Below are 23,655 nucleotides of genomic sequence, written 5' to 3'. Positions count from 1 at the left end.
AGAAGAAAGGAACAAAGAATAGGAAAGGTGAGTCCCTTTAGTCCCAGTGTATGTAGGCATACTAATTATAATGTGTTATATATAAAATCATATGTTATGACCAGGTAGGTTTCATCCCATAGATACAAGACTGGTTTAACATACCAAAATCAATAAATGGGCAAGGAGCTAAGGAGATACTAGTTAGAAGATGTTAGAATGGCAAAGAAAGACATGAGGAAATGCTCATCATCCTTGGCATAAAACAAAATGCAAATTAAAACAACTCAGATTCCATTTCACCCCAGTAAGATTGACCAACATTATGAATTCAAACAACAACAAATGTTGGTGGGGATGTGGGAAAAAAAGGAACCCCACTGCATTGCTGGTGGGAATGTAACTAGCAGAACCACTCTGGACAGCAGTCTGGAGATTCCTCTAAATCTAAACATAGACCTTCCCCAGGACCCAGCCATACCACTCCTGGGCATCTACCCTGAATATCACAATACCAAGATATGGAACCAGCCCAGATGCCCCACAATAGATGAGTGGATCAAAAAACTGTCATACTTATACACAATGGAATTTTACACAGTCATTAGAAAGAATAATGTCATTTGCAGGGACATGGATGGAACTGGAACAAATCATGTTAAGTGAGGTAAGCCAAGTTCAGAGAGACAAACAGTACATGTTTATCAGATACCAATATTGGTTACTCCTGCCTTTTTGCAGGATGTATTTACATGAAAAATCTTTTTCTATTCTATCTTTTCACTAAGGATTTGTTTTTGTGTTTGACTGTGAAATGGGTCTCTTGGAGACCACAAATAGATGGGACTTGTTTTTGATCCATACTACTGCTCTACTTCTTTTGACTGGGGAATTGAGTCTGTTAATGTATAAGGTTATTACAGAAAGATGTGTCATGTTTCCTGCCATTTTCTTAATTTCCTATATTTTGTGTCTTTCTTTTCCTGTGCTTACTAGTCTTCCTGTGCTTACTAAACTAGTCTTCTAGTGATTTATGTCTAATGTGTTTCCTTGACTTTGATTTTTTTTCTTCAGATTGGAGCTTCCCTTTAGTATTCTTTGTAATTCTGGTTTAGTGTTCATGAATTCCTTTAATTTTTGTCATTGAATGTTTCAGATTCACCATCAATTGTGAATGATATTTTTACTGGGTACACTAGTTTAGATTGGCAGTTGTTGATCTTCCGGACTTCAATGATACCATTCCAGGCTCTCCTTGCATTGAGAGTTTGTGTGGAGAGATCTGAAGTGATTTTGATCTTTCCAATGTATATAACTTCTTTGATTGTGCTGCATGTAAAATTAATTCCTTATTTTTTAAGTCCAGTGTGTCAACTATGATGTGTCTAGAAACATTTCTTCTTGGATCCTGTCTACTGGGAGTTATGTATGCCTGTCACGTGTGTGAGATTTTCTCTGATGAGACTGGGGAAGTCTTCTGTTATTATTTTATTGAACAGGTTTTCAATATCTTTAGTTTTGAATTCTTCCCCCTCATCAATCCTGACTATGTGTAAATTTGATCTTTAGGCTGAGTCTGCTGATTGTTTAATATCCTTTTGTTATGTTTAAGTGTTTTTTTTCCCCATGCCTTTGATTTGTTTTAATTCCCATTTTATCCTGAACTTCTGATACTTTGCTTTCCACTTCACTTATTCTATTGCCTAGACATTCAACTATGATTTGCAATAGGGATATTAAAACTTTTATCCTTCCAAGTTCTTTGTTGAGGCCAGTTCTCATGGGGTTTAGTCTTTTAATGAGGTGTGTAGCATTTCTATTTTTCTCTCCATATCTTGTTATATGACTTGTATGTTCTTTGTCATTTTCCCCTTGCATTCTTTTATTTGTTTTTGGATATCCCCTTTTATTTCATCAGGCAGTTCTCTCATTACTTTGATGGTTCTGTTGTCCTCTATTTCTTTTCCTTCACTCTCACTAGGGTCTCCTATGGATTGTTGTTGGTTTTGGATTTGGTTTGTTGTCTCGATTGTTCGTGAATTTTGTAATCATTTGTTGTGATTTATGCATTTGGGTTCAGGGATTGTCAATGTTGTTAAGGATGTGGTGAAGTGTGTTGGTAGAGTGTGATTTGATGGATGGATCTCTATCAGACTTCCCATTTGGCAACCTTCCGCTCAGGGTGGTATGGATAGAGAAATGTGTACTGGTCAGTTGTTAGGGCCCTGTAGTGCACAGGGCAGTCTGGTGTTCTGGCCTTGGTTTAGGCTTGGTGGGTGGCACAGCAGTTTATTGTCCTGGCCTGATTCTGTTTCTGGGATAGGTGGATTCCTGCTAGTTGTAGTGGGGAACTCATTCTTGCCCAAGTCCTGAACTGGTGTCTATTTCCAGAGGGCCTGGAAGCAGTGTTCTAGCACCCAGATCTCCTTTGAGCAGGGGGAGAGCAACAGGTTCCCACTATGCTTTAATGGGAGGTTTTGTGTGTTTGTGTCCCTCCCCCCATGCCTGCATTGGGACAGGAATTGCCCTTGAGAGGGTGGGCTACTAGAGGGTGGCACAAGAGATTGTCCCCACTAGAATCCCAGGCTAGCACCTTCTCAGTCCTAGTCCTAGACTAGTGTCTACTTCCCATGGGGTGAGGGGCTGTGGCTGTGACTGGCATGCTCATGGTTCTGGACTGGCTCATGCTTGGTGGACTGGCATGCTCTTGGTGCTTGATTGGCTTGCACTCTGTGGACTGGCGCACACTTATTTTTTGTTATTTGATTATGGTTATTTTAGTGGGTTTGGAACGGTCTCAATGATTTTTTTGTTGTTGAAAATCAAAGACTTAAAGTACAAATGCTCCATTTCCTTCATTCCCATTTCCATGAGGTAAAATTTAACATTTTTCTTTTAGTACTTATATTTCTAGTTGTATGCTTATACTCTCACTTTAGAATCAGATTTAGATAATACCTCTAGATTCTATCTATGGAAGATGAGTATGTAGTCTATGTACATAGAAATACACACTGATTTAATTAATCCTTTATACAGTATGACTATAATCTTTTTTTTTTTTTTTGGGTCCGGTCATGGGGCCTGAACTCTGGGCCTGGGCCCTGTCCCTAGCTCTTCAGCTCAAGGCTAGCGCTCTACCACTTGAGCCACAGCGCCACTTCTGGCTTTTTTCTTTTTGCTTATGTGGTGCTGAGGAATCGAACCCAGGGCCTCATGCATGCAAGACAAGAGCTCTACCACTGAGCTACCTTCCCAGCCCTATAATCTTAATGTTTTGTTAAATCACTAATTGGCACTTACATTGTTAATGGTCATGCATTTAAAGCCATGTGATATACAAATATTCTATTTATTTAATCATGCATGTCTCTTCTTAATTCCAAATGACCTATGGGAGAAAACTAACTCCATGTTTTCTAGTTCCTCAGTTTTCTTTTTTTCTTTTTTTTTTGTCGGTCATGGGGCTTGAACTCTGGGCTTAGGCGCTGTCTCTCAGCTCTTCAGCTCAAGGCAAGCAATCTACTGCTTGAGCCACAGCGCCATTTCCAGCTCGTCAGTTTTCTACATACTAATTACTAATTCATCTTCAAATTCTGTAAGGAAACTAAAAATCTTTATTCAACCACACCAGATATGGAAAGATTTCTTTTCCTTTTCCTTTCTCTATTTAGGTATGTAATTAGACCTCGATTAGTATTTGTTTGGTGAATGAAAACTCTCTTAGTGAACAATGCCATATTTATTTCTTAAAGCTGTGATTGCTCAGGATCTAGGATACTCAATTTTTATTTGGATGATTATTACTATTATTTAAACATTTGCAAGGCTAGTTTCTTCCTAATTCAGTCTAATGCACATGCAGTACATTTGGATATGACCATTCTGTGGCATGAATTGCTTGTCTAGCCAGCATCTACTTTCTCATCGTCTGGTAGGAGTTCTTTATTTGTGTGTGACACTGGGATAGGGACATGATGTGGGACACAGTGTAGCACAGAGCTGCCAGGGATCACAGCAGAATAGGATTTCCTTGATTTCAGAGCTCATCACAAGGAAAGCAGACTTTTATAGCATTTACTGCCCTATCTTTGAGCATTGCAATTGTGTGCACTAAATAAACCTGTTAAGAGTTGTACTTCTGCTGCTTACACCCAAAAGGAGTCATGACTAATGCACACACATCACTGAAGTGAACAGAGTAGACAGAGAAGCTGAGCCACTTGTGTACCTCATAGGCTGAACATCCTTGGGGCTCTACAATTCACTCCAGCAAGAAAATAAGCTCTTCACACTTCAGTTTAAACTTAAGAGTAGTTTTGGTCTAATAGAGTACTGAAATAATTAGGAACCTCTCAAATTAAAGGTCTTGTCCTTAAAAAATAGAAACAAAACAAAAAACCTCAACTGGTTTCAGAAAAGACTACTTCTGAAGACAATAAGAAGACAAAGTACAATTTGGAAAATACTTAGATGTAGCATGTTTTCAACCAGGACAGTCACTTCATGTTGTAGCAGTTTTTTTGCTCATATTTTTTCAAAGCATATTAATATCTATATCATCATTAGATCTTGCCTCAGTCTTCTTTTTCAATAAATGGCCTAACATTTAAAGCTATTTTTCAGAATAAAAACAAACTAGACACATTTTGTGAATAAGTAATCATATATCAGTTTCCTTCTTCTTCTTTTTTTTTTTTTTTTGCTAGTCCTGGAGCTTGAACTTAGGGCTTGGACACTAGCCCTGAGCTTCTTTTGCTCAAGGCTAGCACTCTACCACTTGAGCCACAGCACCACTTCTGGCTTTTTCTGTTTATATGGTACTGATGAATTGAACCCAAGGCTTTGTGCATATAAGGCAAGCACTCTACCACTAAGCCACATTCCCAGCCCCATATGCCAGTTTCTTATAAATAAAACCTCTAATCTTTTTCTTCTCAACTCTTCCTGTCCCTGAAATTTACTTATTTTTCTAATCAGCTCTCTTCTATTCCAACATTAAACAAACAACTTTGACAACAAGGGTTATATCATGGGGGAAGAACATACAAAGGAAACAAAAATATTACATAGTACATTAAAAACAACAGTGACAAAGGTAAAAAAACCTCTTGTGTCCCTATCTTGGGGTTCATTTCGCTTAGCATCATCTTATGTGGTCATATGTACATAGCTTTTTCCAGTGCCCTGCATCTTGTATATACATTTTTCTAATTTGGGGAGGGGAAAAGAAATAACAAAATGCTGAAACAAGGATACTGGTTGACCCATTGTAACAATGAGACTTACAAGACACTATGTTGAAAAGGACCTTTACAACTGGGGGTTGGGGTGGAGTCGGGGAGGTAGGGAGGAAAGGGAGAGTAGGGGACAAACAAAGGAGGGGGTAAGAATGCTCGACAGGAAATGTACTCATTACTTTACTCATGTAACTGTTACCCCTCTGTATAGTATTTCTACAATAAAAAAACATATAAAAACAAATAAACAAATAACTTTGATTTTCCTAGCTGTGGGGAAAGCATGGAGCCTTATCTTCATTATTTTCCTTCTCATTTCTGCTTTGTAACCCTGACTTGACCTTAGTATAGTGCTTTACATCAAAATATTTGTGTGGGGAATACAGGACTGCTTTTGAACTCCAGCTCTATTACTTACTAGCAATGTGACTCTGAACAAATTTCTTCATTTATAAAATGAGGATAATAACAGTATCTGTTTCATGTAATTGTTACAAGTATAATTTTTTTTTGTGCTGGTCTTGGGCTCTAACTGAGGGCCTGGGTACATTCCCTTAGTGTTTTTGCTCAAGGTTGGTGCTCTGCCACTTGAGCCAAATCCCTATTTCTAGCTTTTAGTCGATTAATTAGAGAAAAGAATCTCATGGACCTTTTCTCCCAAGCTGACTTCAAACTGAGATCCTTAGATCTCAGCCTCCTGAGTAGCTAGGATTGTACGTGTAAATCACTGGTACCTGGCTAGTTATGACTATTAAATGAGATATCTGAAAAAGAGACATATAGTAAATAGAAGCTCTTCTTATTTGTTGGCTCAAAGAATGATTTCTGTTAATGTTCCTTGCTATTCCTTCCACACAAAAGGTTAGTAAGACATGGCTATTTGTTTATTGGCTGGAGTCTAAGCTCGAGGAAGATGAAGACTTTTGCTTGTTCATTACTATATTTCTAAGCATCTAATGTATGACTGGCCCATAACAGGTTTCCAATAAATAATAATTTATTGAATGAATCAAAGATTAATTGTATATAAGTAAGGCAAGTATAAGTTTAGTGATATTCTGATATTATGGACAAAGAAACTAAAGTTCATACAGATTTAGTGATTGATCTAAAGTCCCACAGTGATTTAGAGGAGGATTGTAATACAGTTTCTTTTTCTTTTTCCTCTGTGGTTTGTTGTGGGGCTTGAACTCAGGGCCTCGGCATAGTCCCTAAACTCTTTTGGTCAAAGCTAGCACTCAGCCATTTTGAGCCACAGCACTACTTCTAGCTTTCTGGCAATTAACTAAAGATAAGAGTCCCATAGACTGGCTGGCTTTGAACTGTGATCCTCAGATCTCAGCCTCCTGAGTAGCTAGGATTACAGGTGTGAGTCACCAGGACTTCGGTACAGTTTTGTTTTTCTACCTCATCATCTCCTAAGTCTTTATCTCATTATCAAAAAAATTAGATACTTGTATCTTAGTTATTTAACAATGATTTTCAAGGATCAAAAAATGATTTTTTAAAATGCTTTTTATTGTGAAAATACTGTACAGAGGGGTTACAATCACATGAGCAAGGTAATGAGTACATTTCTTATCAAGCACTGTTGCCTCCTCTGTTTTTCCCCTACCATCCCTTCCCTACCATCTCCACAACTACATTCTCCCCCCTCCACCCCCCAAAAAATAATTTTTAAAGGGCAAAACCTACCGTGGTATCCACAGCCTTGACTGTCTCTGTGGGGATGTGCTTTGGGACAGGCTCCTTTTGTGATAGTGTCACGCATCCTGCAGCTCCTAAGGTGATGACTACGACATGGCACCCCCGTTGCAGAAGGATTAAGGCTGCCTTCCCAGCATCTTCAGGGCTGCCCACCATGAGGCCAGTTAAAATCTCAGCCTGGTATGCAACAGGAAAAGAAGCTGATGAAGAGTTAAGTTGGATCTTCTTCCAGCCTTGCTTTTCTAGAAAATGTATTTCCCTCCTTCATCCTAACAACCAATGCATTGAGAACCTTGAAGGATATTAGTGCAGGAAAATAAAAGAGAACAAAATCAGTGACAACCTAAGCTATTCATCAAAGACATTCTTGGGCTGGGAACAGTGCTGCAGCCTATAATCCCAGCACTCCCAGGCAAGATGACTGAGGCCAGATTAACATATATAAGGAGACTGTTACAAAAATCAAACCAAAACAAAAAACCAAGTTATTGAGACAACTGAGAACACTGAATGTAGCCTGAGTCTCAGGTGGCAATATGAAATTATTGATAACTTTCTTAAGTGTGACAGTAGTATTACGGTTCTTCTTAGATGATATGTGGTGAGATATTTTGGGGAAGGTGTATTTTTGGCAACTTACTCTCAACTAAAATATTTGCTTTTACTTAGTTTTCAATAAAAATAACCACAAAAATCCATATTGGGGGGGGTGAGAGGCAAACAAAGCAAAATGTTAATAGCTGTTTTGGTGGACGGCAGTATTCACTGCTCTATCAGCTTTCCTCATATATGACACTTCTCATAAGGGAGAGGAAAGAAGGACCATGACCAATTATGTAGGTATAAAATACACCTGTATAAATTTTGGTAGTGAAGGTTGTCAATCTCCTAGATTCTTCTCATGTTACTGATTGTAACTTTCCATGTGTGTGTACACTACTCATTTTTTTTCTTTGTGTTGAGAAGCTTGAAGCAGAAAAAAGGCCTCCACCACTGACTCTGTGACCTTCCCCAAATGACTTGTAACCAGCTGGTGGCTCATGCCTGCAATCCTCACTACTCAATAAACTTCTAAAAAAAGCCAGAAGTAGAGCTGTGGCTCAAGTGGTAGAACACTAGCCTTGAGCACAAGCTCAGGAACAGCACCTAGGCCTTGTTCAAGCCCCAAGACTGGCATAAAAAAAGTGTCTTTACTGTATTACAATTTTACTGTATGTATAACATTCTAAGAATGGATCTGTCTTGTATTGGCTCTACATATGCCCAAATTAGCATTTTTTTAAAAAATAAAAGGGATGATTCTATAAATCACCAATAAGTATCTGCTTATTCTGAGCTTCAGTTTACCCAGGAGTATAGGGTGCATGAACTTGACAATGTGACTCAAATCGCCAACTTTTGTTTCTACTTTTTCAGTTCAGTTGGCTGAACTGTGAAGCCATCTTTGTAAATAAATAAGTTTTGTATTGGTTATTATTAGAATCATGTCTGCTCAGTTAGTTTATTTTTGGAAACACTGATTACATCTTTTAAAAATCTTTCAAAAACTCCTTAATGAAAAAATTGCTAACCTAAGTAATTATACAAAAAAAAAATCTATGTGTTACCTACCTTTAACATTTTACTTTATTTACTTCTCAATTTTTTCTTTCCTTTTCAGCACCAGAGTTTGAACTCAGAGCCTTGTGCTTGCTTTTAGGCAGTGCTCTATGACTTGAATTTATAAGTTAAATGATAATTTGTATGTATACTATTTAGCAATGTGATTTTTTTCTCCCCTGACATTTGTGTTGGTATGTAGCTAGCTTCCTTTCTTTCTCCGATCTTCAAAGTGTTCCATATAGCAAATGTATTACAGTTTCAACAAAACCTCTTCTCAATTTTTCCCCATACTCCCTGGGCTTTGTGGAACACTGCCATATGAGCCACACCTAGAATTTTTGCTTTTGTTTTTTGAGACAGGTTATCATGCTAACATTGCCTGGAATAGGCATGAACCAAAAGCAGCTGGGGTTACAGGCATGCACCATCACACCTGGTATATATTTTACAGGACATTTTCACATACTTTTGTTCTGAAGATTCATGACCTTTTTCAGTTCTAGAAAACGCACTGTAGTTTTCTCCTTAATATTGCTTCTCTTCAATTCCTCAACATTCTCTTATTTTTTCCATTCCAATTAGATAATTGAAACCTCCCAAGTAATCTTTCTCTAAATTCACCTTCAATAATTCAAAATATTTTTCAGTTTGTACTGCTTTCTTGTTGAAATATTTTTGAAATTACTCATTAGAAAAATAAATATTAGATTGAAATAAAGATTAGCAAATTGAAAGAGAATCTTCATCTGCTCACTAAGAGGTAGAAAATTCAGTTCAACAAGTAAGCAGTGCAAACAAAAATATTTTGAACTATTAAAGGAGCTTTGATTTTTAAAAGTCTCCCCCCCAAAAAAGAAAGGCAACTCAGAACTTAACCCATGCTAAGCATATGCCTTTTCACTAAGCTACACCTCCCCCACCTTTTAAAAAAGTGAATATTGCTCTATGTCAAACTTACATTACTGTTTTTTGGGTACTGGATCTGGGGCTTGAACTCAGGGACTGGGCTGTGTCTCTGAGCTTTATTGCTCTAGGCTAGTGCTCTACCATTTGAGCCACAGATCTACTTCTGGCTTTTTGATGTTTAATTGGATATAAGAGTCTCAGACTTTCCTGCCTGGTCTTGTTTTGAACTATGATCCTCAGATCTTAGCCTCCTGAATAGCTAGAATTATAGACATGAACTACTGGTACCTGGCTTACCTTTTTGCATTGTCTTATTATTTGAATTTTCTTTTGGTCAAGTTCATATTTAGACTATTCACTAAATTTCATAACATTACATGTCTTCACTTGCTCATTGGGAGTATGAGAGTCTCCACACTTCACCTCCTACCTGGCCTATCCTTGTCTTTTTAGTGTTTTTAAAGTCCCATCTACCAATCTACCAGGCCCCTAAGGATCTCTGGACCAGAGCCATATAATATACTGGTCACATATAATTCTTGCTCTGCTGTTATTGGGGATCTTGCCAATGTGGCCAAGTCAGGTTGATTTATTTTTGGACATACTATCGCTTTCTATTTCCTATTTAGCCTCAGGTAACAAGGTAGCATCTTCTTCCATATTTTATTATTGTGTGAGCCACACACAGCTCAGCTCAGCATAGGTTTCTAGAAGTTGTGCTGCTTACCACTCATGAGTGGTGTACTTTTAGTGTCCCATAGGAGGCACTTCTTACTAACTATGTCTTAATCCTTGGTGTTCGTGTATGGCCATCAATGGATCAGTAATTATGAAAGTGTTAACATTTTAAAAAATCTGTGGAGAGATTTATCTTACTTTTGAATTTGTATCTTTTTTATATTTATATATCTGTTGTTTAGAGTTTACAGCTGAGGCAGTATCTTAAACATGATTTTACATTATTTACATGAATTGTTTCAATTTGCCCATAAGAATGTTGAAAGTTTAATTTTTTTTCTCCCTAGGCATTAGAACAAGTTTATGATACAGCATCTTGCTGCTAAGCTGATTTTTGAATAGCAATAAAATAATCAAGACATTTTTCCTGCTTTTATTTCTTGATTAAGCTTTTTTAAAAATGTCTTTCTACTCTTTATTTCAAGTATGTGGACATTTACACTAAGTTCATTTTATTCTTGAGGTAACTTGAGGGAATGGGTCTAAAAAGCAAACTGACACATTTAAACAAACTTCTACAAGCTTAAATTACCAATATGATGTTACTCCAAATTTTTTCCCAATTTTTATGAATATAAAATAATGTATTCTTAAATAGGTATACCTCCTGATCCTTGTTCTTTAACATCCATTTTTAGATTTATTTCCAAGTAGCAAGCTACTCAGATCACTGTATTTCCATTTCTGTACCATGCTCATGAATTGAATAGTTTTATGATTCACTCTTAGGCGGATAAATTTTTGAGACTGACTTAATTAAAGATCAGATCATTTATAAAATAAGCATTTATTAGTTGCCAACTGTGTGCAGATATAGTGTGGATGATACTGTTTTCTAAAGATAACTACTAACATATCTCAATCATCCATACTTTTTTTGTTTTTGTTTTTTTTTTTTAAACTTTTTTTTTTTTTTGGGTCCGGTTGTGGGGCCTAAACTCTGGGCCTGGGCGCTATCCCTCAGCTCTTCAGCTCAAGGCTAGCATTCTACCACTTGAGCCACAGCGCCACTTCGGCTTTCTTCTTTTTGCTTATGTGGTGCTGAGGAATGGAACCCAGGGCCTCGAGCATGCAAGGCAAGCGCTCTACCACTGAGCCACCTTCCCAGCCCCACTTTTTTTGTTTTTAACACTGTGACAATATAGTCTTTTACTGATTGATGTGATACCAGAGTAGAGCTTTCTGCTTCAATAGGGTAGATGCAGTGTGACTTTCAAAGCGAAGTCATATAGTCTAACATAGCTTCTTCCTGTTGCTTTCTCTTGGAATGCTAGATATGGGAACCCAGCTACCATATTGCAAAGAGGCATGGACCACAGTGTGACTATATGTAAGTGTTCTGGCCAACAAGCCCATTATACCTCAGGCCAACAGCCAGCACCAACTATCAAGTATATTAGTAAAGATTTGAGATAATTCTATTCCTCAGACTGAGTCTTCCACCCAAGGTCCCAGCCAAGGACAAACCACGCAGTTCCTGTCTAAATTCCTGATGCATAAAACTGAGGACAGTAGTAATTGTCTTTTAATTCCCCCAGTAGTAATTGTTCTTTTAATTCCCCAAGTTTTAGAGTAATTTTATTTATTTTTAAAATTTCTTTTCTTTTCTTTCTTTTTTTTTGGGGGTCCGGTCGTGGGGCCTGAACTCTGGGCCTGGGAGCTGTCCCTTAGCTCTTCAGCTCAAGGCTAGCGCTCTATCACTTGAGCCACAGTGACACTTTGGCTTTTTTCTTATGTGGTGCTGAGGAATCGAACCCAGGGCCTCATGAGCCACCTTCTCAGCCCAGTTTTAGAGTAGTTTTTTATGCAGGATAGACGATTATGTCAAAAGGGATAGACACTGAAGATACAATAATGAATATGATGATGTCATGTCCTTATAGAACTTGTAATGTGATGAGAAGATAGACGAAACTGAATAAATAACTTGGTTATGCTGACTGACTGGAGAATAAACAGAGTTTAAAAAGTATCTAGCAAGGAAATCTGAGCCAGTTTGGAGGTTGGGGTAATCTAACCTATTATTGTGAAATGGTCACTGTCTTCCACAATTCCTTTTTCCTAGCCCAGCACTGGCCATGATGGTTGCTCAAAAATATTTCATAACCTATTGTGGTTTTTTAACATTAGTTTCCATATCGTTGTCTTCTTTTTGTGTGTTCTCTCTGTAATGAGAGATGAAACTATCAAGAAAAGAGGTCAAGAAATCCTAGAAATCTTCATTCATTCAGAGTCAAATGAAAAATTAACCATTACAGTTCATTGATTACTTTCTCTTAAATGTACTTTTCTCTCAAAATTTTTTTTAATTTAAAGGTGATATATACAGAGGGGTTAGAGTTACATAAGTAAGGAAATGAATACAATTCTTGTTGAACATTGTTACCCCCTCTCCCACTCTCACATGTTTCTTTCGCTGATGTGTATAATGTCTAGGTCCCAACTATAGGAGTGAGTTCTAGGGTAATGTTGTGTGCCATATTGAAAGAGAGTAAATTTTTATTTATAAAAATTATTTTAAAGCCAGGCCCAGTGTCTTACATCTATAATCCTAGCTCCTCAAGATGCTGAGGTCTGAGGATTGAAATTTGGGAATACCAATTCATAGACTCTTGTCTCCAATTAACCAGCAAAAACTTGGAAGTGAAGGTTTGACTCAAGTGGTAAAAAGCTAGCTGTGAGTCAAAGAGCTAAGCAAAAAGCTGAAAGTGTGAGGTCCTGTTTGACCCCACAGTACTGGGGTCAAATAGAAATACTTATAAAAGTATTTTACAGAAATACTTTAAATATTTATAAAAGTTTAGTCCAATAATATCAGTGTACTGATAGATATTGTATATACATTATGACTCTCAGATGGACTAAGATGCTGCTCTGCTTGTGCAGGGGCCTCAAGTCTTTTCTGTGGCATCAGTGGAGAACCTGTATCATCTACCAGTCCGTCACAGGAACTGTCTAATACAAGATAGTAGTCCTTATATTGTAGTCTATTTAATATATTATATATTGATGACCTGAAATTTAAATTAAACTGGACATTTTGTATTTTTAAAAAAATTTAGTTTTCTTCAAATTATCTGTAAGGAGTTGTACAAAGAAGTTTCAATTCAACATGTTAGTTTATGAGTACAATGCCTCCTGATCAATGTCACTCCTTTATTTTTATTTACTTAATTTGGTAACCCTATATTAGTTATTCCATAGAATGTGAAATAATCTAAAAACAAACACCAATAGTGTGAGGTCTGTGAATGGGCTAAAATGGACTATACCTTGGTAAGTACCAGAGAAAAAAGACTCTCTTAGTAACTACTCTGACTCTGGGACTTACTATTCCATAACACAATAAAGTGAGAAATTGGTTTTCTCTGAATTCACATGTAACCAAATTGATATGGTTAGTCCTGGTTCTTTGCTTTATCCACTTAAGTCTTTTGGCTTGTCATAGAGTGACCAAACCAGGCTATCCATACCTCACTTTCATTGCAGCAGAACACATCTGAGAGGCTATAGAACTGGGGATCCAGGTCAGCGATGGCAGGAGCTGGATTGAACAATGTTTTCACTATGGAGGAATGAGAAAGAGGTTTGGTACTTATTGGTTTTAACATGATGTATTTGCATAGTTAGTAGGAGAAATCCGAGTGCAGTAATTTTCACATTCATCAGTTAAATATCAACTTAGTTACAGACATAGAGAAACCCTATCTCCATGATAGCCCAGTATCAATTCCTTTTTATTTCCATTTCTTCTGCTTTTCACTTTAGAATATTTCAGTTTTGAAGGCAAACATTAATAGTTATAACCAAGGTGATTATAGAGTTAAGGCAAGGACAAGACTATAAAAGTATAATAAGGGTGTTATAGCATGAAAGAACAAGTAAATATGAATAAGTTGGTGACCATTTTTGTGGGTTACTTCAAGTAATATATATATATATAATGTATATATATTATCCTGTATATCCATTAACAATTATGCCAATACATATGCACAAAAGCTTATATTTTCGGCTTTTGTAAACAATCTTGGAGCATTAAAAAAAAAAGGCTGTAAAAGGAAGAGAAATTTAAGCAGAGGCCGAGTATTAGCCAAGACCAGGTAGCTAACAAGGATGGATAGGGATAGTAAAAATAGGGAAAGAAGAATATCATAGCCCTTTCAGTCACAGAGAGGTATATTTTTCACAGGAGAAAAGAGAGGTGCAGAGAGATGAGGTCATGTGATGAAGGTCATACCCTGTGACATAGGTGATGCTCTCCTAAGCTCTTGGGCCTTAAGTTCAGAGTTAGGCCCTCTTAACAATAGCAGCTTCTCTACATCTGGACTCTGTCTATTACAACACATCTATCTATCCCAATCCAATGTAAACCACACATACTATTACTGTATTTTAAAGTCTTTAGAAATTACATTTGCAGGAAGTACCATCTTTGTCCTAACACTTATCTATCAGTACTCAAGTAGATTTGGCTGGTCCTTTTTTCTCAACTTGGGTCCACGGACTCACATGTTAAATAATCTCATGTGACTACAGACCCACAGAGGAAAATCCCCTATCAGCTATTCTTAGAGACTCTTCCAGAACAGTGGTTTATAAACTTTGTTACACATCAGCATTACTAGAATAGCTTATTCAAATGCATGATTTCTGGGCTCCCACTTCAAACCCACTGAACCTCTGTGGGTAGGGTTAAGACCAAGGAATCTATCCACTTACAAGTTCTCCAGGTGGCTCTCACGTGGCTAGCCTGGCAGTGATACATTCTATATGGCTGATGGAGGCAATCCATGACTGCAGTATGGTGAGGCTATCTAGTCTACTTCTTCATCTTCCTAGGTCTTACTTAACATTTTGGTTCAGTCAGTGGTCTTGTCTAGTACATATTAATACTATTCCCACATTTTTGTTTAGAATGCACAATGTCCACCCACAGAATTTCTATGGTATGTATTTTGGCTGCTCAGGTTTTTGCATGCGGCTATTAGCAGCTGAAATTAGAAAATTGATGCAAAAACCCTGTGTAAACTGTAAGTGTTGTATAAATGTAAAGGATTATTACTGTTATTATACTGTCCCTCACACAGCCCAGCACCCCCGCGTGTCCACCCATCTTTCTGCAGGAGTATGTAGCCTGGCAACAATCTCACTGGGCACAATACTGGGTTTGGTCACAGAAGGTATGGACTAATGAGTTGGGATACAGATGAAACAACATTGGCTATGTCTTGACAACTACAGAAGCTAAGCAATAGCATGTATCATTTAACTTATGATATTATTTTCTATATGTCCTTGATGGAAAAGAACTAAAGTGGCACTAAAAGATAATTTGTATCATATTTTGGTGATCTTCTAATCTCAATTATTTATAATTGTTCTTTTAATGTTCTATTTGCTTTGAAATGGATATAAACACAAGAATCAACATGTATAATTTCATCAAAAACAGCTGGAGCATTAGCTCTGTAGGGGATCTACCTCTTTCTATACGGTGGCCTAGTGGCAATGGGGTCCGTAAAGAGACACTGATTTTTAGATGTAGGTGCTATCTCTAATACCAATGCTTTCATTTCAGTAAAGACAGGATGAGAATTCTGAGATAGTGCATTCAAAGATGGAAGGAACTTTTTCCTTGGTATTTTAGTAACTGGTAAATCATCTAGCTAAGCAATGTGTTTAATTCAAGTTTACTACTTCTAATTAGAAAAGATAAGGGAGCTGTGGCAATATAAACTCAGAGGTGGTGTTACTGCTTTACTTGAAGACACAGTAATGCTGATTAGCACATATGTTGTCTCATCTGCCTCATTGGCAATGGGCAAAAAATGCTCAACAGGTTATTTGCTTTGTGATCTGCCTATGGTGACATCAATGGGATTTGAAAGTGCTCATCTCTATTCTTGTTTCATAGAAGAACACAAATAAGTCTAGAGAAACATAAGACTGACCAGTATTGGTCTATAGAAACAAGTCATGGAGCCTGGTGCCAGTGGCTCACGACTGTAATCTTAGCTACTCAGGAGGCTGAGATCTAAGGATCGAGGTTCAAAGCCAGCCCGGGCAGGACAGACCGTGAGACTCCTATCTCTAATAAACCACTAGAAAACTGGAAGTGGTGCTGTAGCTCAAGTGGTAGAGTGCTCGCCTTGAGCTGGAGAGTGCAGGGACAGCGCCCAGGCCCAGAGTTCAAGCCCCACGACTGACAAAAACAAAAAACAAACAAACAAAAAAAATAAGTCATGGATTTTTTTGACTGATGTTCCCTATATGCTAAGTGACTGATTCTTATTCAAAGCCATTCTTCATAGTTCCCAAACAAGTGCTTCTCCTTTCTTTATAGCATTTTTTATTCATCTGGGAATGCACACACACACACACACACACACACACACACACACACAGAAGACACACACACACACACACACAGAAGACACAGACACACACACACACACACTTACTTCTATAGTGTAGAGTCTAAATTGCATCTGACTGGTATCTACCAAATAAGATCTAGTTGATCTACTAGAGAAAGCTGCCTGAGGGGTAGTTCTGGACAGAAGTGGGATTGTGCAAATGTGCTTGTGTGTATTGAGTGTGTGCTACAGTGTCATGTGTGGGGACATATTGCTGGAAATGTTCTGGGGCTTCTCTGTTTCTGAAACAGCCAAAACACACATGATGGATAGCATTAACTTTTAACATTTATTTTTCTCTAGATACTCTTCATGAAGGCTCAATTCCTTGACACCAGTGGCATGTGGCACTTTGTTTTGAAGTGGGGTCTAGGAACAGCCCTTTGGCATGGAGTCTGAAATCCTGTCATGATATTTGCCAAACCACTAACTTAATCTGTCTAAGACTCAGTCTCCTCACTCATTTCCAATCTAAGAGAACAATGCGTATCTATCTTGTGTATGTGTGTGTGTGTGCACGCGTGTGAGTTGTGGGGCTTGAACTCTGGGCCTGGGTGCTGTCCCTGAGCTCTTTAGCTCAAGGCTAGTGCTCTACTACCTGGGCCATAGTACCATTTCTGGTCTTCTGGTAGTTAATTGGAGATAAGAGTCTCATGGACTTTCCTTGTCTGAGCTGGCTTTGAACCTTGATCCTCAGATCTTAGCCTCTTGAGTAGCTAGGATTATAGGTGTGAGCCACCGACACCTGGCCTATCCTATTTTTGACACAGATGTTTGAAGGATCCAAGAAAGAACTTTATAAATGTAACATATCACTTCTTCCAACATTAATATATAGTATCTCTCCTTATCTATGTTTTTGTTTTTTTTTATAGATTCATCACAGATTCAACCGGGTTCTGAAAATATTAAATGGAAAATTCCAGAAGTAAAAAGTTCACAAATTTAAAATTGCACATCATTCTGAGTCATCCGATGGGATCTTATGCCATCCCACTCCATTCCATGTGGGACATGAATCATCATTCTCTCCAGCCTGCCCACTTTATGTATACACTGCTGGTGTTAGCCACTCAGTGGCCGTCTTACTTATCAGATCAGTTGTTTGGGTACTGCAGTGCTTATGTTCAAGTAGCCCTTATTTTTCTCAATAATGATTCCAAAGTGCAGGAGTTATGAGACTGACAATTCAAGATATTCCAAAGACAATTAAGTGTTTCCTTTAAATGAATTTTGTTTACTTAGTAAGATAAAAATGAATCTTCAATCCATAAAGTGGTCAAAAAGGAAAAAGAAAATTGTGCTAAATTTATTAAAGCTCAAATTGCAAAGGTTATAGTGAAAATGTGTGGTAAATACTTAGTTAAGATGGAACAGATCCTAAATTACAGAGTTCAGTGCTACTGGAAATTTAAGTCATTTACTGTGGGTTTTGGGACAGATCTCTGATAAGAAGGAAATACTACTATATAGGAAAGCTCATGTTGAATCTGACACACTGCTCTTAGCAAAAAATGTGAAGGAGGCTGTGTGGCCTATGATCCATCTCTGCCTAACCTTCTTAATTTCTTCAAGTGGCAGGTGACAGAGGAAGCATCGCTGCATTCTACCCAAATGACATGCCAAGTCAGGGGGCCTGTCACATCAGTATTATTCTGACCTCACCTGTGAAAGGTTAGCTCCTCATCTGTGGTGGCTGTACTTTCCTCTCCTCCATAAGCTGGGTAGGTAACAGGTAACTAGACTAGGACAGAAGAAACAGCATTTTCTGAGAAGCTAGGGACAGTAGGAAAAAAGATGTTACATGAGATGATCTACACAAAGAGAGGCAGAAGCAAGCGTAGAGAGGCATGCTGTATTCACATTACCCAACTGAGATGGGTGAAGTGCAGAAAATGCTTACCAGGAGCATTAGACTCTATCTGTGTGACACTTTTGAGAAAATGTAACCAAATAGATTTTGGCTTAGAATTCTTTCTGACAGCTTTGAGTCCATTAAAAATACAGTAAATGTCAGTGAGAATTTGCCATGGCATGTTGTTTTGCCAAGAGGAAAATTTGTTAAATCAAGATGCACACTGTAAAACTCTCCACAAAATCACTTCAGTGATTTATTTTCCATTTATTGCTCTACAGAACACTATACATTTGAGAGAAATCACTTATATAGTGCAAACTTACCCACGGGGGTTGGGGGGGTGAGGTGGGGGGGTTTACCCACTATACACATACTCTGTTCTTTTTCTTCTTTTCTAGTTTTTAATCTTGCCAGTGAAAGTTTTATCTGGAAAAGTCAATATGATTCTCTATTTTTTCTTATAAGTTATAGAATTAATGCTACAATATCTATTAATGCCACAATAAGCTATTCTTATATTGGCTACTTTTTGTTTTGACCAAATAGTGCTAGGTTAAGATAATTGTTGTTTTGAGATAGTCTCACTATATATCTCAGACTGACCTTGAACTTGCTATGTAGCTGTGGATGGTTTGGAACTTGTGGTTTTCCTACTTCTATCACCTAAATGCTGAGATTATAGTTGTGTGCCACTGTGCTCATCTATCAAAACTTTAAGGAGAGAGAAGAATTTACTGGTGCATATTATAATGTGCCTGGTATCATATTTTACAGGTTCAGAACTACCTAATTGTGTTATGACCACAAAGCTAGCAAGGGATTCTAACTAAGAAGATGCTTTTTCCACTAGGCAATATAAAGAAAAAAATAATGAACAAAAAACTACTTGACTTTAAAAATGGTGTTCATGTGTTAATTTTCTGGGAGTTAGAAAAGGAGAATCTGTGGGAAAACAGATGAATTAAGATTAGTGGTGATCACTGTTGGGTGATGGGTCTTATCATATAGTTCTGCTTCCCTTACTGGTTTGAAAATTCCCAAAGTCAGAGGCTGAACATAAGAGTTACTTAACAGACATTGACAACATAAAATTTTTTTTACATATAATTATTTTTGTTTCTTGAAAAGATGATAAGTTTTGCAAAAAGGAAAGAGAACAAATCATTGATCCTAGAGATGTTTATTAAAGTATAGCTGGCAGTGATTGGATATCACATACAGTTTAACCTTTGTTTCTCAAGATGTAACACTCACTGTCTAGGGTGTTACCTTGGACAATGGCCTGCTTCACAGAGTCTGTTTAAGCTCTGTATCATTTCTGTTAACTAGATTACAGATTTAGAATTTAGGGATATTGGATATGCTACTCATGTTATTTTTTACCCTATTTGTAAGTTTTTCTAACATTATCAAGAACTATAACACAGTGAATCTCACAGATGGAAGAAAGAATATTTTACTACACAGTATTGCTAAACTTGAAAGGTTAACTTTAATTAAGATAGTGATAAAAGCTTTTACATAAAAAATGACAAATATGTTAAATTACCTCCATTGCTGTGGGCCATTGTCAGGGCTTCCAAAGAAGTTGCTGGAGTTATTTCTAGTTGGCAGATCATTACTTTGGCTCTGCTAATGACATTGGCTGCCTCCTTCAGATCGTCAGTATTCAAAAGTAAATTTGCTCCAGCCACTATGACGATGATATTCTGGCCTATAAAGAAATGCTACATATTTATATGATAGCCAGACAAAGCCAAGTGATGTTATTCTGCAATGTTACAATCATCTTACAGAGTCATTATACAAAATGTGTTGTATTAATTTTAAAATTTCTAGGGCATCTAGGTCCTGAATTATGTTTTCAATATTGCTGAGATTAGAAATATTCTGATTTCTTTCTCCTCATCTCTTCTTCCTCCCTCCCTCCCTCCCTCCTTCCCTCCTTTCCTTCCTTCCCTTTCCCTCCCTCCCTCCCTTCCTTCCTTTCTTCTTTCCTTCCTTCCTTTCTTCCTTCGTCTCACTATTTTGTCCAGGCTGTGCTTGAACTCTGGGCCTGAGCACTGCCCCTCAGCTCTTCAGCTCAAGGCTAGCACTCTACCACTTAGCTACAGTGCTACTTCCAGTTTTCTGGTGGTTTTTATTGGAGATAAGAGTTTCATGTAGTTTCCTGCCCGGGCTGGCTTTGAACCGTGATCCTCAGATCTCAGCCTCCTACGTAGCTAGGATTACAGGCATGAGACACCAGAGCCCGGGTTCTTCTTCTTCTTTTTTTTTAAAAGGAGACAGTCTCACTATTTTGTCCAGGCTGGTTGAGAATTCCTGGGTGAAAGTCATCCTTCTGTCTCTACTTCCCAAGTAGCTAGGGCCAGAGGAATATACCATTATGCCTAGTTTATTCTAATTATTTCAGGAAAAAAAATTTATTTATATTTTTGTACATAAAAATAATAATTGAGAAATTATGTTTTTTTTGTAAATTATAATCTGTTTTTAAGATTTATTTTATGGAAAATGGCTAATACAATGTACATATTAAAGACCTTGAATTCTAAATGAGAGATACAGATATGAGTACAAACAGGAATAAACCTGTATAATACTAAAAACTAATACTCTATAGTATACAAACAGTTCATGTTAGTGTCCAAGGTACTCTATTATGTTATTCTGTTCATTGAAACATTATATTTAGGAGATCTGACAGAAAATATACTAGGTAAGGTGTAGAGAGCTGCGGGAGCCGCGACCAAAGACGGCTGCAAAAGCAAAAATGGCAGGGCCGTGTGGTGCGGCTGCAACCTAAGATGGCGCGGGCTTCCGCCTTCCGTCTTCCTCTCATGGCGCTTCAGGATTGGCCATCCAGGAGGCTTATTACCGGAGCGCGGGGGCAGATGGGGAGGAGAAGCAGGAAGAAACAGGAAGAAGCGGGCAGGAGAGAAGCAGGAAGAAGAAGGAAGAAGTGGGCAGGAGAGAAGTAGGAGAAAAGAAGCTGTAAACAAGGTCCTGAATAAACCGTCTGAAAGAAGGACCTGTTGTCGCCTCATCCTTGCGGGTCGAGGCGGTCGCGACAGTAAGGAAGAGAGAAGGATACTTGCTTATAATGTATCAGACCAAACAGAAAACATAGGACTAAGGAATCTGATATTCTTGGTATACTTGGACCCACTCTAGCCCTTAGATACTTATATAGAGTCTAAGGTGGTAATGTATCTTATCGGTCAGGTGACCTCTTTTTTTTTTTTTTTTGGTTGGTCCTGGGGCCTGAACTCTGGGCCTGTGCACTGTTTCTTCATCTCAAGGCTAGTGCTCTATCACTTGAACCATAGCACCACTTCCGGCCATTTCTACTTATGTGGTGCTGGGGAATCGAACCAAGGGCCTCATGCATTCCAGGCAAACACTCTACCACTAAGCCACCTTCCCAGCCCTTGGTGACCTCTTAAGAGCTATGTTGTCCAACATGGTAGTCACAATAGCAAGGTAATTATCAAACACTTGAAATACAGCTATTCTGAATGGAGATTTGCTTCAAGTATAAAAATACACAGTGGATTTCAAAGATAGTATGAAAAAAGGTAATAAAATAGCTTATTAATTTTTCAGCAACATCTAAAATGCTAATTTTAAAACAAAAGTTAATTACATGTTGAAATGTTAGACTCTTAGATATACTAAGTTAAATAAATGCATTGTCAAAATTAGATTTACTTGTTTCTTTTTACTTTTAGAATATGACTACTGGACAATTTAAAATCCCACATGTGGCTTGATTTTCTTTTCCTTTTCTCATTTTGTGTGTGTCCTGGGGTTTCATCTCAGGGGCTAGGCATTGTCCCTAAGCTTTTTCTGTTCAAGGCTAGTACTCTACCACCTTGAGCCACAGTGCCACTTCCAGTTTTCTGGTGGTTTACTAGAGATAGGAGTCTCATGGACTTTCCTGCCTAGGGCAGCTTTGAACTTCAATCCTCAGGTCTCAGCCTCCTGAGTAGCTAAGATTCCTTTTATAGGCATGAGCCATTCGTGCCCTGCTTTAGCTTTTTGTTCTCAAGTCTACTGCTCTTCTACTTGAGACATAGCTGTACTTCTATTGCTTAAATTTTACTTCTACAGGGTAACATTGCAGGAATGAGTTACAGCAGGCTTTTTTTGTGTTCCAGGCTACTCATGCTGATCTTGTATAGACATGACCTAAAATTACCTCTCAACATGGAACAAATTCTAGCCTATCATCTTACCACAGATGTGTTTGTTGGCCATGTGGAGGACTTAATAGAGTAGGGATGGTTCAGCATAAACTCAACCTCAGTCCTGGAAAAATTCAAAGTATCCACTTGCTGAAAGACAGCATCTCTATTTCTTTTCTCCATCAGTGACCTCATTCTCTCGGCTGGAGTCACTACAGACTAAATCTGCATTCCTAGACTGACCTTGGCTGCTGAGCAATGTGCCCAAGAGTATAGCTATAGCTGTCGGTGGACCAAGTCATGTGGCTGGTTTGCTCATGCCGCTGGTTTAACTTGTCAAAATGGCATTCTGTGTGTATTCTCCCCTCACTTAAAGGAGTTGACTGTCCCATCTTTTTGTATTTGTCCTAGCACTTTTACAATTTATGCTCTTGAAGGCATTACCATACTATGAACTAAGCAAAGTCTACTATAATAGGCACATGATATATGTTAAATAATACCTTTGTATGGAAAAATGTAGATTTTGTTTCACTGGTAAGGGAGAAAACCCTTAGAATAAAATATGAAGTTTAAGACAAGAAATGAGTGGCTGTTGACATTATTCATTACTTATGACATGACTTAAAGTGACACAGATTTTCTATTATTACAACAAAAACTTCACTTTTTTTTGTGGTGGTACTGGAGTCTGAACTCAGGGCCTCAAGTTTGCTGGGCAGATGTTCTACCCATTGAGACAAGGCCTCCAGCAGAGTGAGTGTGTGTGTGTGTGTGTGTGTGTGTGTGTGTGTGTGTGTGTGTTTGCGTGTGTACTTTTTGTTTAAAGAACAGACAAAATTGATACTGACAATAAGTTAAATGCAATTAGTTGCTGCATTTGCTTAATAAATGCTCTATGAATAAGATTCATCAAACCTTGTTTTGCAGTTATTTACATGTCTTTACTTAGTGTAATGGAAATGACATACATATTTGACTACTTTTAGAGAAAAATCGCAATTCTGAGTTGACATGGA

The 23,655-nt window shown here is 37.9% G+C and overlaps 1 protein-coding gene across 2 annotated transcripts in view; it reads right to left on the bottom strand.

The window, feature by feature from the left end:
• The window catches only part of Rbks (ribokinase), a 67,410-nt gene that overhangs the window by 21,732 nt on the left and 22,023 nt on the right, over nt 1–23,655 (bottom strand). For both annotated transcript variants that reach the window (XM_013013580.1, XM_013013579.1), the window contains exons 5-7: nt 19,999–20,163; nt 13,646–13,737; nt 6,915–7,103 (exon numbers count right to left, since the gene is read on the bottom strand). In XM_013013580.1, the coding sequence (XP_012869034.1) occupies nt 6,915–7,103; nt 13,646–13,737; nt 19,999–20,163 (446 nt within the window). The remainder of the gene's footprint in view (nt 1–6,914; nt 7,104–13,645; nt 13,738–19,998; nt 20,164–23,655) is intronic.

Source organism: Dipodomys ordii, unplaced genomic scaffold, assembly GCF_000151885.1.
Source record: "Dipodomys ordii isolate 6190 unplaced genomic scaffold, Dord_2.0 Scaffold20, whole genome shotgun sequence".
In the NCBI taxonomy this organism is placed as follows: Eukaryota; Metazoa; Chordata; class Mammalia; order Rodentia; family Heteromyidae; genus Dipodomys; species Dipodomys ordii.
The sequence above is the reverse complement of the archived record's forward strand: the minus strand, read 5'-3'. Positions and strand labels throughout refer to the sequence as shown.